This window comes from Lepus europaeus, chromosome 10 (assembly GCF_033115175.1).
Source record: "Lepus europaeus isolate LE1 chromosome 10, mLepTim1.pri, whole genome shotgun sequence".
Taxonomy (NCBI): domain Eukaryota; kingdom Metazoa; phylum Chordata; class Mammalia; order Lagomorpha; family Leporidae; genus Lepus; species Lepus europaeus.
This window is the reverse complement of record NC_084836.1, coordinates 45,780,383-45,797,547: the sequence shown is the minus strand read 5'-3', so window position 1 is coordinate 45,797,547 and position 17,165 is coordinate 45,780,383. Positions and strand designations below refer to the sequence as shown.

The 17,165-nt window shown below is 39.9% G+C and overlaps 1 protein-coding gene across 7 annotated transcripts in view; it reads right to left on the bottom strand.

Annotated features, from left to right (window-relative positions):
• The window catches only part of CAPS2 (calcyphosine 2), a 55,646-nt gene extending 44,712 nt beyond the window's left edge, over window positions 1-10,934 (bottom strand). For 4 of the 7 annotated variants that reach the window (XM_062203205.1, XM_062203207.1, XM_062203211.1 and 1 more), the window contains exons 1-6: window positions 10,786-10,934; window positions 7,850-7,964; window positions 4,060-4,109; window positions 2,232-2,277; window positions 2,018-2,143; window positions 258-434 (exon numbers count right to left, since the gene is read on the bottom strand). In XM_062203205.1, coding sequence (XP_062059189.1) covers window positions 258-434; window positions 2,018-2,143; window positions 2,232-2,277; window positions 4,060-4,109; window positions 7,850-7,930 — 480 coding nt within the window. In that variant the 5' untranslated portion in view covers window positions 7,931-7,964; window positions 10,786-10,934. The remainder of the gene's footprint in view (window positions 1-257; window positions 435-2,017; window positions 2,144-2,231; window positions 2,278-4,059; window positions 4,110-7,849; window positions 7,965-10,785) is intronic. The other 3 variants (XM_062203208.1, XM_062203206.1, XM_062203210.1) reach the window with 3 other exon arrangements.
• Window positions 10,935-17,165: the final 6,231 nt, after the last annotated feature.

Below are 17,165 nucleotides of genomic sequence, written 5' to 3'. Positions count from 1 at the left end.
ATTCCTACAGCTCAATAATGGAAAGATAAATAACACAACTTAAAAACAGTTGAAAGCTAATACAAGATGAGAGAGTTCTAAATATCTAATGTAAACTCTAATTAAGAATTCTGTACTATATGTATATATTTGAAATTTGCTAAGGGTGTAGATATTAATATGTTATTATAAAAAAAAGGCGTAAATAATCTAAATAGACATTTCTCCAGAGAAGACATGCAAATACCCAAAAGCACATGAAAAATTCCCCATGTTACCTTGTCATCTATCTTGATTTCTGGGGACTCTGGATGTGGAACATTTGATTTTGTCTTCTCTGAATTTCTCTGACTATACTGTTTATATCCCTCTTTCATTTCAGTGTTATATTGTTGATATTTTAGCTTATATTTGCTTGATGGTGCTGGTAAATTTTCAGGTATTATGTCCTGGTCCTAGAGATAAAAAAGAAATGCATGTTATTCACCAGGAAAAGAGATCAAAATAATTATTAGTTTTTGTTATTGACTTTAACAGGCTTATCATTTCACTTAGTGTTTATGCCTAAGAGAGAAATCATTATGATCATGCTCTAAACAGAGATGATATTTAAAACATTTAGCTGCTGAAGCATCACTGATCGATCAGGGTAAACATAACTGCTCAGAGAAGACTATGCCCACCTCATGTTGGAGATTGTTGAGGATATCCAAGTGTAAAGCAGAGGACAGGGATAAGACAATGCTACTGGGCAAAACGGCAGCAAGATACAGACTAGGATAACAGACATGTGATTTTCCAAAATGAGACAGAGAATGGGAGTAGAGCCAGCTTCAAGAGAAAGATTACCAAGGACAGACAAGCAAGCCCCTACTCATAAAACACCAGTCAGAACCTGAATTCATAATGTGAAATAGAACACCTGATATTGTTTGAAGTAAAACATGTCGCAAGGAAACACCTTGGAATAAGAATACTTACTCTGCAATATCCAAGTAGCCTAAAGTACAAATCTGTTTCCAAGAGACAAATCTTACCTTCTTTATAAAATTATGTATAAATTGTTTATTGATTGATTTTGAAATGCAGAGAGACACAAAGATAGACGAATCTTCCATTTGCCTGCTAACTCCTTAAATACTCACAAAACCTAGAGCTGGACCAGGCCAAAGCCAGGAGCCAGGAGCTCTTTCTAGGTCTCACATGCAGATGACAGGGATTCAAGTACTTGGGCCATCATCTGCTGCTTTCCAGGCTGCACATTAGCAGGAAGTTGGTACCTGAAGCAGAGCCAGGACTCAAATCCAGGTAGCCTGACATGGAATGTAGGTGTTCCAAGCAGCATCTTAGCCACTGCACTAAACCTCCACCCTCATCGCCCTACATTTTATCTTTTAAAAAATATTTATTCATTTCTTTGTTTGAAAGGTAGAGGTTCAGAGAGAGACAGAGACAGAGACAGATAGAGATATCTTCCATCTGCTGGTTCACTTCCCAAATGGCCACCAACAGCCAGGCTTGGGTTAGGCCAAAGCCAGGAGTCAGGAACTCCACCTGGATCTCCTACACGGGTGTCAGGGTATCCACTACTTTCCCAGGAGCATTAGCAGGAGCTAGATTGGAAGCAGAGCAGCCGGAACTCAAATGGGCACTTCAACATGGGATGCCAGCATTGCAAGTGGCAGTTTAACCCACAGTGCCACAACACCGGGCCCATCAGTCTTCTATTTTAAACTGGTAAGATCTGATATAACATTTTGCTTTATTTTAAAATTCCTGGATTCCATATTAAGGTGTACTTTGTCAATTTTATATGAAATTCTTTTATGAGAAATTCTTAAAATATTATTTTGATATGTGAAAAAATGAAAACCAAGTAAAATTATTTCATCAACATTGTTATTTGGGACTTTAATATTTTAAATAAAATATTTAAATCAGGAAAAACATAGACTAAACATAATGAAGTTTCTAGATTAAATATAATAATAATGATGCATACTATAATTCTTAAAGTAGGTAATAAACAAATACTAACCAGTTCTTTTAGATGATGCTGAGTATATGGTATTTGACATGATGGGACCCAACCAAGAGTAGAAGATGAATTTGGTGGATTAAAATAAATATGCGCTGTACTAAGTGGAATATATGAATAATCATCCTAAAAATAAAATGCAATGATACTTATTATATTCTACATGTAATATGGTGTTTACACTTTTTTGTATTAAATAATAGCCAAAACTTACCTCATCATCAGAGTCAACCAGGCTTCCCAAATCAAGTCGTGGGACCCTAAAAGAAATAAGTTATGCATTATAACTTTTAAAATGAGTCTTTAATAATTGAAAATCATATATGCTACATATTATATTAAAAAGGTACAGGTAGCCAATGGTGTGCTGGTTTGCCATAGGCTTTTGTTAAAGTTGAGCAAATTTTCGAGCTGTTATTAAACATAACCATTACTATATAAATTTGTAATTAAGTCATATTAGAAACAAAGGTAAGAAATACTCAGAATTCATAGCTTCCTAACAATTTGACTTCAATAATATATGGTATTGAGGTTATTTACATATATGTGTCTGCATGGTAATATACTGTTGCGCATCCCCTTCCATCTCTGATTTCAGTATTGGCTTAAAATCAGCCATGATGTGATTTTTTTTACACTGAAGTTGGCAAGTGCTATGAATTAATATTCAATATATTATTTTGCTAATTTTGGAGACTTAAAAAAGTAGTGGAAAAAATGAAAATAATGCAGACTAAACTTAAAATAGAATTATGTCTGTAGCTCTCACATCGAGGATGGCACAAAAACCTAAGGAAATAGTTTCAATATTCACAACTATTATTTAATTCAGCAAAGAAATCACTCCTGTCAGCTTACAGTAAACGAAAATATCAGCCAATGTTCACATTAAAACTATTCTGGCTCATCACTTACAACTATATTGGTTAGACACAGACTTCAGCAAAAGCAAGGAAAGAGGGAAGAGGGAAGGGAGGAAGGGAAGGAGGGAGGGAGGGAGGGAGGGAGGGAGGAAGGAAGAGAGTGGGTGGGAGGGAGGGAGAAAGAGAGAAGGGAGAAGGGAAAGGAAGGAAGGAAGGAAGGAAGCACTGACACAAAGAAGGAAAGAAAGAAAGACACACACACACACAAGCATTCAATGAGAACCAATAGGGTATACTGAATCTAAATAGTTTACACATTTTAGTAACATTTGTATATTTCTTGGTATACATTTTTATACCAATAAAAGTTATAATCATAAAATGTACTTAAATTCATTTGTAATAAAAAAGTAAAATTTATAATAAATTTACAATATACTTCTCAGAAAAGCAGTTGTTAAAATATTTACCAGCACACAGATGAAACACCCACTTAACATCTTGTACCAAAAATCTAAGCCTAATTCTTTTCTTATATCTAGATTAGCATGTAGACCCTCATGAAATTATTGATATTTGCTTGTTTTTAATCTACAAAAATGTCAATGTCACACTACTTAGGACAATAAATTAGTGTTCTTGATTTGTGTTTTCTAAGAAGCTGTGTCATCTAAAATACTTGAAAGAAAATAACGATCAGACACTCCAAATTTTAAAAGGCAAAAATATGTAAATATAAAACATAATGTATTCTAGACCAAAAATATAAATTTAATGAGATTGACAAAATTATTATATTCCTTAATATCAAATTAAAGCACAAGCAGATTTACTACTTAATTAATTTTAAGTATATCAATTGTAATTTTTTGAAAAATATATTGCTTTAATAAATCCATTTATCTGAATTTTCTAAATAAATATTTATCTTTTTCAAGAAAATGTAAGAATATTAAAGAAAATAAAAACAAACAAAATATTACCTATAATACTTTCATCCTATGACAAGAGCTATTTTAATTTTGGAAAAATAATTTTTAGGTCATCTGTATGAGCACAACATTTTCTGTGGTTCACAATCATAGCTACATATATAATTTTGCTCTTTTTTCACTTATTAATGTATAATAAATAGTTGCCCATTCAAGAGTTCCAATGTGAAGAAAAGTAACTCACACAGGTGGGTACGCATTCTGAATTGCCCATGGTCCAGAAGTCCATCCCTGCTTTAATTTAAAAGTGAAAAATTAAAATCAGTACACATAAATCCCTGATACTTTAAGAGTCAATGAACTAATGTGAGTCAAGGCACAAATGCCAATTATGATTTTTCCCAGTACACTCCAAGTAAGAAATACTTATTAATCTCCTCTCTACTTTGCTTAGGACACAGATAAATGATAAGCAAGAGATAATTCCAGTTGCATAGCACTCCTCTGGGGAAATAAACTGTAATGGTAAAAATAAATCTAAGTCAGCAACAACTTAGCATGTGTGCCCACCCTACTCTAGGAAACTAGAAAGCTGGAAAGAAAAGAAAAAAAAGAAAGAAAGAAAAGAGAAAGGACAAGAGAAAGGAGGGGGCTGGCGCTGTGGTGCAGCGGGTTAATGCTCTGGCCTGAAGCGCCGGCATCCCATGTGGGCGCTGGGTCGAGACCCAGCTGCTCCACTTCCTGTCCAGCTCTCTGCTATGGTCCGGGAAAGCAGCAGAAGATGGCCCATGTCCTTGGGCCCCTGCACCTACGTGGAAGACCTGGAGGAAGCTCCTGGCTCCGACCCTTGCGGCCATCTGGGGAGTGAACCAGCAGATGGAAGACCTCCCTCTCTCTCTGTTTCTCTGCCTCTCCTCTCTCTGTGTAACTATGATTTTCAAATAAATAAATAAATATTTTTAAAAAAGAGAGAGAGAAAGGAAAAAGGGGAAGAGAGGAGAGGAGAGGAGAGGAGAGGAGAGGAGAGGAGAGGAGAGGAGAGGAGAGGAGAGGAGAGGAGAGGCGAGGCGAGGCGAGGCGAGGCTGGATTTGTGGCACAGTGGGTTAATGACCTGGCCTGCAGTGCCAGCATCCCATATGGGCGCCAGTTCAAGACCTGGCTGCTCCACTTCTGATCCAGCTCTGCTATGGCCTGGGAAGGCAGCAGAAGATGGCCCAAGTCCTTGGGCCCCTACACCCACGTGGGAGACTGGAAAGAAGCTCCTGGCTCCTGGCTCCTGGCTTCGGATCACGCAGTTCTGGCTGTTGTGGCCAACTGGGGAGTGAACCAGCAGATGGAAGACCTCTCTCTCTCTCTCTCTCTCTCTCTCTCTCTCTCTGCCTCTCTCTTCTCTGTGTAACTCTGACTGCATCTTTAAAAAAGAAGAAAAGGGAGGGAGGAAGGAAGGAAAAGGCAGCTTTTACAGGAAGCTCTGAAGGATGAGGAAGAGACGACCAGATTAACAGAAGGAAAAAAACTGAAAAACTGCTTTCAGCCAGAAATATGTGCGGCATGGACCCACAAGCAAGAGTTATCGTGTGGAAAGGAATAAAGTCCAGAGTGTGAAGGTACACCAGATATTATTTGCACAAAGAAAGGTTATTAGCAACCCTTCTTTTAAGAACTTAAATCTTGGCCGGCGCTGCAGCTCACTAGGTTAATCCTCCGCCTGCGGCACCAGCACACCGGGTTCTAGTTCCTGTTGGGGCGCCGGATTCTGTCCCAGTTGCTCCTCTTCCAGTCCAGCTCTCTTCTGTGGCCCAAGAAGGCAGTGGAGGATGGCCCAGGTCCTTGGGCCCTGTACCTGCATGGGAGACCAGGAGGAAGCACCTGGCTCCTGGCTTCAGATCGGTGCAGTGCGGCCATTTGGGGGGTGAACCTACAGAAGGAAGACCTCTCTCTTTCTCTCTCTCACTGTCTAACTGTCAAAAAAATAAATAAATAACTTAAATCTTGAGCTTTTCCTAACAACTGACAAGTAAACAAACTGAAGATCCATAATACACTATTCAAATAACAGAATGGGGGAAGCCATAATACTGCATTTGATATTTTAAGAGACAAAGGTTGCTTTAATACAAATTATTGAGGCATTCAGATTTAATCCACAACATAATGCACCTTAAGATCCCCAAAGGAGTTACTCTTTCATATAATGGAGAGAATTCAATTCAGCCTCAAGAATAAGTCAAAACTAGAGTTCAAAATCCTGTGGCACAGCAGGTTAAAGCCCTGGCCTGCAGCACTGGCATCCTATATGGGCACCAGTTCGAATCCTGGCTGCTCCTCTTCCAATCCAGCTCTCTGCTATGGACTGGTAAAGCAGCATAAGATGGCCCAAGTCCTTAGGCCCCTGCACACATGTGGGAGACCCAGAAGAATCTTCTGCCTCCTGGCTCTGGATCAGCTCAGCTCTGGCCATTGTAGCCATCTGGGGAGTGAACCAGCGGATGGAAGACCTCTCTCTCTGTTTCTATCTTTCTCTGTAACTCTGTCTTTCAAATAAAAAAAAAAATCTTTAAAAAATAAATCCTGGCACATCACAATATCTCTAAGAGGTTCAGTTCTTCCACATCCAAAAACAAGCAAGTAATACCACCCACCTCAATGGTTTATTGTAAGAATTAAGTAATACCATTCATTCAGACATTCGTCAACTTCACTGATAAATAGTAGTTATCCAGCATTTGGAATAAGAATAGCAAGGAGATATACATTTTTTTAGGATTTATTTATTTTATTTGAAAGGCTGAGTTACAGAGAGACAGAAGAAGAGACACAGAGAGAGAGAGATCTTCGAACTGCTGGGTCACTCCCCAAATGGCCACAACAGCTGGAGCTGAGCCATTCCAAAGCCAGGAGCCAGGAGCTTCTTCCAGGTCTGCTTCGCGGGTGCAGGGGCCCAAGGACTTGGGCCATCCTCCACTACTTTCCCAGGCACATTAGCAGGGAGCTGGGACTCAAACCAGTGCCCATAGGGGATGCCAGTACTGCAGGCCAGGACTTTAACCTTCTGCACCACAGTGCCAGCCCCCATAAAGGATGTTTTAAAGTAAGTTTGGTTTATCTTTTAAGCCTCCTCTGAATAGAAATATATATTATATAATACAATCATTAAAAAGTACTGTTAGTTTTAAAAATTACATTAAAATGTTTATGCTTTACATTAAATAAAAAATAGGATAAAATAATATATTCAATTTACAATGTGTACCAATTATGCATAAATCCACCAAAATATTAATAGGGTACATCCAAATTATGGAAACACAACATTTCCTTCTTTCTAGTATTTTTACTTTTTACATACTTTTTTTAGATGTACAGATAATTCTTAAATAATAAAAATAAGACAAAAAACAACTTTTTAAAATAAAACTAACTCAAGCAGTGGAGTTTCCAAGTTGTGGGGTTTATTAAATGAGGAGACAGGACATGGGAGTGACCATTCTAAGAGCGTGCCACTAGATAGCTATGTGCTCCCACTTTTATTTAAAGGGTATCAGCAAGTCTACAAGCCAGCAGACATGTAGGCAAGGTTATACATCAACTTAAGGATTTGGGAAAAGGAATCGGGTCTGGAGGTCTAACACAGGGATTAGAGCTGTGTTGTAAATCCTGAGACAGGCCCATTTAGATGCTCCTGCAAATTTACAAATTCCTGAAAATACTGCAGGTACCAGTTAACGTCCATTAGCCCCTGCTGCTCCTGCTGCCACATTCCTTTGGGGTGGGTGCGCCCATCCCAGGCCTGCTTTGGCATGTGCAGTAACTGTGGCATTTTCTATTTTCAGGGGGTTTAGCCCTGCTGAGAGGCACTTAGGCAGCATCTCTACACCAAGTAATATTCAACTTTGGTGCTTCCATTATTCAAATCTAGGAAATACTAATTCTAAATATTTATGAGTGTAAGTAGTTGTAAAAACTTGAGAAGAGGGATTGGAGAATTGTAAGTAAGTCATCCTGCAAGAGGAAAATCATATAGCTTACGTACTTGTAGTGGCTTCTTTCTTCCAGAGAATGGCTGGGTTTGGCTCGTAGGAGAAGCAGCAACTCCTTTAACCTCCAAATCCATTCAGGTTCATGTATTTATCATGCAGTATACTGTACTTTGAAACATAAAATGATAATTTTGACTCTAACTTTAAACAAGACATACAAGTTATACAATACTCCTCTACAGAAAAGAAATCCTGTGATTATTCATTTTTGCTTCTTTTACCAAAGTCCACTTTCTATAGGGTAATTATTTTATCCCCTATGATAGCCTGAATAAAGAGTTCCCAGAGAAGTTCACATCTTCATCCCTGGCCTGGACTCTCTAAATGATGCTGTTTTAAATGGCTAAGAGGTCTTTTCAGTTTAAGATTTTTGAGATGTGGAGATTATCCTGGACTCTCCAGTGAGCTCAATAGAACCACCAGGGTCCTTATAAGAGGGAGGCAAGATGGCAAGATCAGAGTGAGTCAGAGACAGGGACATCAGAAGGCATAAATCAGAGAAGTGAAGATACTATGCAGCTGACTCTAAAAGTCTTCTTACTTGAAAGATATCCCTATTCCTTACTAATTCTTATACACAATTCCCTTCAATTCATCTATAGAGCCCTCTTTAATAAATGTTTACTCAATAAATAAATGCATCACCAAATACCTGTACACTTTTTTTTTTTTTTCATTTTATTTGGAACAGAGAAAGAGTGACTGACAAAAAAATATCTTGCATCCACTGGTTCATTCCCCTAATGCCCAAAACAGATGAGGCTAGGCCAGGCCAAATCCTGGAGCCCAGAACATAATCTGGGTTCTCCATGTGAGTTGGCAGGGACTCAAGTACTTGAGCCATAACCTGCTGTGTCATACAGTGCACATTAGCAGGAAGCTGGACTAGAAACAAAAGAGCTAGAGCTCAAACAAGTCACTCTGATAGGGGATGCATGTGTCCCAAGCAGAGACTCAAGCATTGTGCCACATGCCCAGCCCCATATTTTAAATATATTCTTAGATGAGTTTCACTCCTCTGTTCCTAATTATGAGAATCACAATGCCAACATATGAATTCTGTCTTCAAACAATCAGATATGGTGTTTAAGGCATTGAATGGTAGCTATTATTTTTTTTTATACTACACTGCAAGTCTCCTGAGGGCAAGGACTACTGGTTTCGCTCAGCCTATACCTCAGGGCTTAGCAGAAAGCTTGGAAATTGGTAGAAACTTAATCAATACTGGTAAATAAGCAAGTCCCGCCAATGCAGATGGGAGTTAACTGAAAATTACATGACACAATTCACTTAAACATAGTAAAAACATTCAAGGCCATCATCTATGAAACACTCTGAGAAGTACAGAATTAGGGAGGTCAAGCCACTTAAACCTGTGTAGGACTTGGACAGGACTTCAGAGATAACTCAGCCCAATCTGCGTGTTTTCTTTTAAAAAAATTAATTTATTTATTTGAAAGAGTGAGAGAGAGAAAGAGAAGGAGAACAGAGGTAGAGAGAGAGGTTCACTTCCCAATTGGCTTCAACAGCTAGGGCTGGGCCAGACTGAAGCCAGAAGCCCAGAGTTTCTTCCAGGTCTCTCACATGGGTGCAGGAGCCCAGGAACTTGAGCCATTTTCTGCTGCTTTCCCCGGCACATTAGCAGGAAGCTGGATCAGAAGTGGAGCAGCCAGGACATGAACTGGTGCCAATATGGCATGCCGGCGTTGCAGGCAGCAGCTTTACCCACTACACCACAACCCCGGCAAACCTGATATTCAAACTGAGCAACCCGAGGCTCACAAAATTAATTTTACTTTGCCATATTGTTTGCCAGGTATTGCAGAGACTGAATTCACACACAGGTTTCAGAACTTTTTCCAGTATTATACCCTTGCTGATAACAGGTAATAAAACAGTTAGAGAAATTATTGCAGGAACTAAAGAACAAAAGAAATCTAAACTTGGTAGAACAATAATCCGTTTCTGGGGTAGATGTTTGGTCTAGCACCTAAGCTACCGGTTGGGACGTCTGCTTCCCAAACAGTGCTTGGGTTCAATGCTCCATCCAGCTCTGGATTTTCCAGCCTTCTGCTAATACAGACCCTGGGTAGCAACATATGATGGCTCAAGTAATTGGACTTTTGCCACATTCATAGACACAGACTGAGTTCCCAGCTCCTGCTTCCCTGAATACATTTAGGAAGTGAAGCAGCCCATGGGAGCATATTCATTCTCTCTCTCTTTCTCTCTCTCTCATCTCTATCTCCTCTATTTTTCGATATCTCCTTCTCTATCCCTACATCTCTCTCCCATCCGCCTCTGAAATACACTTTTTGGGAAAAATAACAATTTCAAACATATAGTTGTGAGTCAATCTTTGGAATGTTTTCCAAAGGTTGTGCTTGTCCTAAAGCACTGAATATCCACCCAGTTGGGATAGGGATGCCAGTCAGAGGGAACGGCTTCTGTCCACCCTCAAACTGCTTCAAGTCATGACATGGTCATTGTTAGCATTTAATAAATGTTGTTAACATCTTTAGTGCTAGCCAACAGAAGAATTTAACTCATTTCCATTCCCTCATTTTTAAACTGTTATGGTTTCCAATTCCATTGATCTTCATTTCTCTCTTGGTTAGTAATATTAGTGGCTATTATACTCTTAATCCGAATTAGAGCAGGATAGAACCCAAAGAATGAATTGATCTAATCAAGCTCATATACAAGGAGAGAGAAAAGAGATTTGTCAATACAATGTAGTATTTAGGCTTAATGAGGGAAGGGACCACATCTATGTGCTAACAAACTCAGGATCCGAACTGAACCTGAGGTATTCTTAATTTCCAACAAAGCAGAATAATCCTCCTTGCCCCCACATCACCTCCTCTCCAAACTAAATTATACTTCATGGCACCTGCAATGTCCTAGAAGGAATCGCATTCTTTCATACCTGGGACCCCTGGACAGGTGGGCGACACAGGGAAGCCACCGTGAGCTGACCCAACAAGCTCAGGAAAGCCCAGATCCAGAGCAGGAGACCTGGAAAAGGTGTAAAAGAGGGCAATTCCACTTCAGCCCCAGCTGGCGTCCGCAGGTTGCCTGGCAACAGGCGGCTTCACGCTGAGTCTCTAATTTCTTTCACTTCCTGGAACAAAAACCCAAACTGCCCAAACCCTTCGTTCCTTCCACAAAACCTCCCGCCTCCAAGCTGCGTTTCCTGTGCGCCCTGAAATCCCTCCGGCTCGCAATCTCACCCGAAAGCCAAAGGGTTGAAATTTCTGCGGCAAGCCCCAGAGCCTCAGAGGGGAGCGGCTTCGCGGCGCGCTGAAGCCCGGCAGGGGGTTGGAGCAGGCTCACCAGTCTCTCGTGCCTGGGAGAGAGCCAAAGCCCGGCGCGGATCCACCTCTCGGCAATTCTTCGTTTGTTTGAATTATTTCATCTTTGAGAAAGCAGCAGTTAATGTATGTCTAGCACCCAGCTTGATATTTTAAGGATTTTACAATTACCAATAAAGACAAAACTACAGTATTTTATACAAATAGACATACAGATATCAAACATAGATATAATATTACTTTAAATGCGCACAAATATACAAATACATTACATATGTACTTGTATACATGTTTGTAAATGCTGTATATGTAAAATTAAAATTTAAAATGCTGATATAACGGAAAAGGCACAGATCTAGAAATCAACAGACATCTATAGTACTCTTTACTCTGCCAAAAATATTTATCTTTGCTCTGTACACAATGTCTCTGGGCATCAACTCTTCAAGCATAAAGGGACAGTGCTGGTTTAAGATATTCCAAAAATTACATTCTGTTATTGATTGATCAGGACTTGTCTTCCCAAACCATGGAGACTTAAACTCTAGTCTTATGTTAGCAGATAATGGATAAATGCTAATGGCTAATGGATTGGTATGGGGATTTGATCTAATTATGGCAGCAATGAAATGGGGTCTAAGCAAGATCTTTTTTGTTTTTTTTTTTTAAGATTTTATTTTTTTTTTTTTGTTTGCTTGTTTATTACAGAGAGGGAGGGGTGGAGAGAGTTCTTCCATCTGCTGGTTCACTCCCTAAATGGCCCCAGTTGCTGAGGCTGGGGTTGAGCCAGGTCAATGCCAATGCCAGGCCAATGCCAGAAGCCAGGAGCTTTATCTGGGTCTCCCAGGTGGGTACCGGGCTCAAGGGCTTGGGCCACCTTCTACTGCATTCCTGGGTGCATTATCAAAGTGCTGGATCAGAAGTGGAGCAGCGGAGACTCAAACTTGCACCCAAATGGCATGTCAGCTTTGCAGGCCCTGACTTAACCTGTTAAGCCACAACACCAGGCCCAGTGTAGATCTTTAGGTCATTGTGGGCTTGCCCTCAGACAGTTGTTATTGTAAAAGGGTTAGATACTCAAGCTCCTTTGGCCTTGCTTCTCTCTCCCTCTCTCCCTCTCTCCCTCTCTCCCTCTCTCCCTCTCTCCCTCTCTCCCTCTCTCCCTCTCTCCCTCTCTCCCTCCTCTCTCTCCCTCTCTCCCTCTCTCCCTCCTCTCTCTCTCTCTCTCTCTCTCTCTCTCTCTCGGTGCATGTAATCCTGTTTCACTGCCTCCAACATTAACAGCCTCACCATCACACCATACCAATGGGCGCGTGAACTAAAGCTGTGAACCTCCAAACTGTAAACCTTTTCCTTTGAGAGAAGCCCCTTTTAAATATTTTAAAGTAATAAAAAACTGATTAATACAATGTAAATAAAACTATGTTGTTTTTCTAATCCATAGTATGTTTTCAAAATTGGCTCACCTAAAAACATACACATCTAAATTTGCAGAGTGAGGGCAGTTTTCTAGGAAACATTCAAATATTTTTAAAGCAAAAACAGTGAACTCAATGGCTGTGCTGTACTCATTCCCTCTGTTTCTTCCCTGCACTACATAAAATTCATCTATTATTACACCCACACAGAAAGAAAAGCAAAAATAAACAGAAAAAATAAAAAATAAGTTAAACATAAACTTATAAAAGTTATCAGACACTTTAAAAAATTGTAGTGCCCACCTAAGCATGGCCATTACTCAAATAGATATTCAAGAAAATAATATAAGGACATGCCCTTATCTATTCTTAGGGCCTAGACTTAGTCCACTTAAATTGTTTCCGTATTTCTGAATATATAGCTTCCTAAATCACTAGAAACATGGTTTAAAAAAAATTCCACACTTATACAATTCAAAGATGTTAGAGCATCTTTTATAAGAGCAATAATCTTAGATTATGTATTGCCTGTAAAGAAGTACTTTAGAATTTTCAAAACAATTCATCCTTCTATGAAAGTCTTACTGTTACTATAGCCATTCTATTTTTCTATAAGTAAAATTAAACTAAATTGGCAGTAAGAATATTATTCGTTTGGCAGATCAAAATAACTTTACATTTGAAACTCAACTTTTAAGTTTTCATTTACTTGTTCATTCATTCATTCATTCATGTATTCAACAATCATCCACTGAATACCTACTATCTACCAATATACCCAATATTAGAAAAAGTGAAGTACATAAAGGCTACCCAGCTTTTCCTTTCAAATCACTGATTGAGTTAAGAACATTTATTTAGCTTCTTGGAGCTATATGACAAATAAAATACAGTAATATGGCTTGTGTTCTCAAAAAGTTTAGTTTTATATATTACAAGTGCACTTTAAAAATTTTGTGGAAAAAATAGAATTAAAAGATAAGTATATTGGCTGGTGTTGTTGGAATAGCTAGTAAAACTCCCTTCCCTCCACCTCTCCCTTTCTCTCTCCATCTCTCAAATAAAATAGATAAAACTGTTTTACCAAGTACTAATTTTTTCATGTATTCACCCAATAAATTGTTTTTCAGTGGCTATAGGTTCAGTACCATAGGTGTTAGAAATAAACCAATGAAGAAAAAATGCTGCTGATTTGATGAAGATTACAATGGAATACAGCAGATTAATGTTAAAGAAATGTAAATTCCGCTAGCGATTAACACAATGAAGAAAACTGCCAGGTAGGGGACATAGTGTCAACAGAGAAGATTTCACTGAGGAGAACTCTGGAAAGAACATGGCAGACAAAGGGAACAGCAAGTACCGAGAATGAGGAAATAGCTTCCTTATCAAGCTGATGGATGCAGTGAAAGTAAGAGAAATGCAGCTGAACTAGAAAAAAATGCAGGCCGGTGGCGTGGCTTAACAGGCTACTCCTCCACCTCGCAGCGCTGGCACACCAGGTTCTAGTCCCGGTTGGGGCGCCGGATTCTAACCCGGTTGCCCCTCTTCCAGGCCAGCTCTCTGCTATGGCCCAGGAAGGCAGTGGAGGATGGCCCAAGTCCTTGGGCCCTGCACCCACATGGGAGACCAGGAGAAGCACCTGGCTCCTGGCTTCGGATCAGCGAGATGCGCCAGCCGCAGCGGCCATTGGAGGGTGAACCAACGGCAAAAAGGAAGACCTTTCTCTGTCTCTCTCTCACTATCCACTCTGCCTGTCAAAAAAAAAAAGGAAAAAGAAAAAAATGCAAAAAAAGTGGTTGGAGGGTTAACCATGGTAAGATTTTAAAGTTCCTTGTTAGCCATACCTTGGACTCCGAAGTTGATATTACCTGTGATGAGTGTCATTTTTAGCCCTTGTTTATACTCCTGTGGAAATTCTACTTTTTACTTGTTGAATGTTATGGCTAGTGATGCATTAATCCTGCAATTATAGAGTGTATTGAAATTATGGTTTTTGCAAAAATTAAAGAAAGAAAATGAAGGAAAGGGCAACTGAAGGAGGCAGAAAGGGAGGGATGGCAATATGGTTGTCTTCTTTAGAACTGTACCTATGAAATGCATGAAATCTGTTCTTTTTATATTAACAAAAGATTTTATGCAAGAAAGCTGCATAAAAAAGGAAAATAAATTACAGTAAAATAAGAATGGATGCAAAGAAACAAAGTAGAAGAATATGACAAAGTAGAGGGACATTGGCTCTAACCAGGATGTTGGCTATCTATAGAATGGGAAAAAGTACTTGGGTTCAGGATATATTATAAACAGGATCTGTAAATAAATTAAATGCAGTGGGTCCAGATTAAAAAAAAATCAGTAACTAGATATTTATATGAAATGTTTCAAGAAATAAAGGAATATGACCGTTAACTTTATGTGTCAACGTAGGTATGTTATGGTAACCACTTTTTGGCTAAATACCAGTCTAGATATTGCATGAAGATAGTTTCTAGTTGTGCTTGAAGTTTAAATCAATAATATTTCAGTATAGCAGATTACCATAATTCTCCTTGATGCTACGGGTCTCATACAATCAGTTGAAGGCCAAAGACTGAAGTTGCAAGAAAACAGAATTCTGTCTGCAGAGTTCCAAAAAGAAATTCTGCTTGACTTTCTAGCTGTTGGACTCAAGACTGAGGCATCACTTCTTCTTAGTCTACAGACTGCTGGCTTGCCCGTGGATTGTAGGCTCCCCAGTGCCCACAATCATGTGAGCCAATTCCTTAGAAGAAATACATATATATATATATATATATATATATACATATATTTATGTATATAGAGTGATGCATACATATACATATGTCACATATCCATGTATGTATCTGAATACACACATAAAATTGATATGTATTTTTGGACTATGCACAAGAACTATTCAAAAGTTCATAGAAAATGTATATTATGGCCGGCGCCGCGGCTCACTAGGCTAATCCTCTGCCTTGCGGCGCCGGCACACCGGGTTCTAGTCCCGGTCGGGGCACCAATCCTGTCCCGGTTGCCCCTCTTCCAGGCCAGCTCTCTGCTGTGGCCAGGGAGTGCAGTGGAGGATGGCCCAAGTGCTTGGGCCCTGCACCCCATGGGAGACCAGGAGAAGCACCTGGCTCCTGCCATCGGATCAGCGCGGTGCACTGGCCGCATCGCGCCAACCGCGGCGGCCATTGGAGGGTGAACCAACGGCAAAGGAAGACCTTTCTCTCTGTCTCTCTCTCTCACTGTCCACTCTGCCTGTCAAAAAAAAATAAATAAATAAAAAATTTTAAAAAATGTATATTATGAAAAAACCATGAATCTCAAAAAATTTTGTACGCAAGTAGATTTATTTTTACTAAGTTTTCCACAAACTCTTTGAGTATCTTTGTGTGTAATGCTAAAGTAGCATATAATAGCAACTCTCCATTAGCAAGTAATAGACCAGAAATATTTTCCTTATTACACACTAGAACTTTCATTATGATCCTTGCATTTTCTCATTTCATTGTCTAATTTCTGCTTTCTATTAAGAAGTGATAAGTAGTTTCATCAACATGAGGTTTTTCTGTTTTGTTTAGTGGCAAGGTTAATAGAATATGGAAGAATATTCAGTATAAGAATATATGTGTTCACTTATGACATTGCAAACAACTAAATCATTAAATAAAGATATTTATTTGAAGCACATAAATGCTGCAAAAATATCATTTAATGCTATGAAAACGTACTTGTTTATTTTTTAATAACAATATAACTAAAATAAGTAGATTTAACACTTTAAGCCAAAACATTATTTATGCTGTAATGTAAGAAAATAAGCAACAGAACACTGCCATCCTAGTTTTTAGCATACCAATTACAGCAGCAGTCTACCTGGAATTAGGTGGTTACCACACAGTAGGTCTGTTGTCAACTATCAAAATGGAAGACTTTGTCAGAGCAACTACAGTATTTATTTTCATCTTTCTTGGCAATTATTCCAATTAGATGAGAAACCGGAAGTGAGTTACTAAATGTCTGAGGAGGTGCGGTTTAGGCTCACAGAATGTCACCAGACAGACAGACTCCCTTATTCTTCCTCTCTTCCCAGTCTCTAAGGAGAAGAGCAACGTGGTGCTGCGGTTTATCTGACACAACAGAAAAGCCGCACATGGAAGCTGAGTCCAGCTAACACGGAATGCTTGGCAGAGGCCTGGGCCCACTGTCAGCATTCAGCTCACCTTGCTCTTCACCTAACCCTGCGCAGCCTGCATGGTGTCAGCTGGACGACGACCCGGGCGCCCCCCGCAGGAATTCCTCCTCTCAGCCACAGACAGCACTTACAGCTCTGCACCAGAGGGCTCTCAGGGCTTTCCCTCTGTCGCCCAGGGCTTTGCTGCCAACAAGTCCGGTTGGTGTCTCCCTCCCTCGGAGACCCAGCCTGCGGGGCGTCCCCGCGCCGCCGGGCTCGAGCCTGGGCAGGAGGATGGAGCCCAGGGAGAGAGAGCGTGGTCCCCGGGCCGGGGAAAAGGCACTGCCGAGCCGTTAACCGGCCCGCGCAGCGTGGGCAGCCTCCGCGTCCTTCC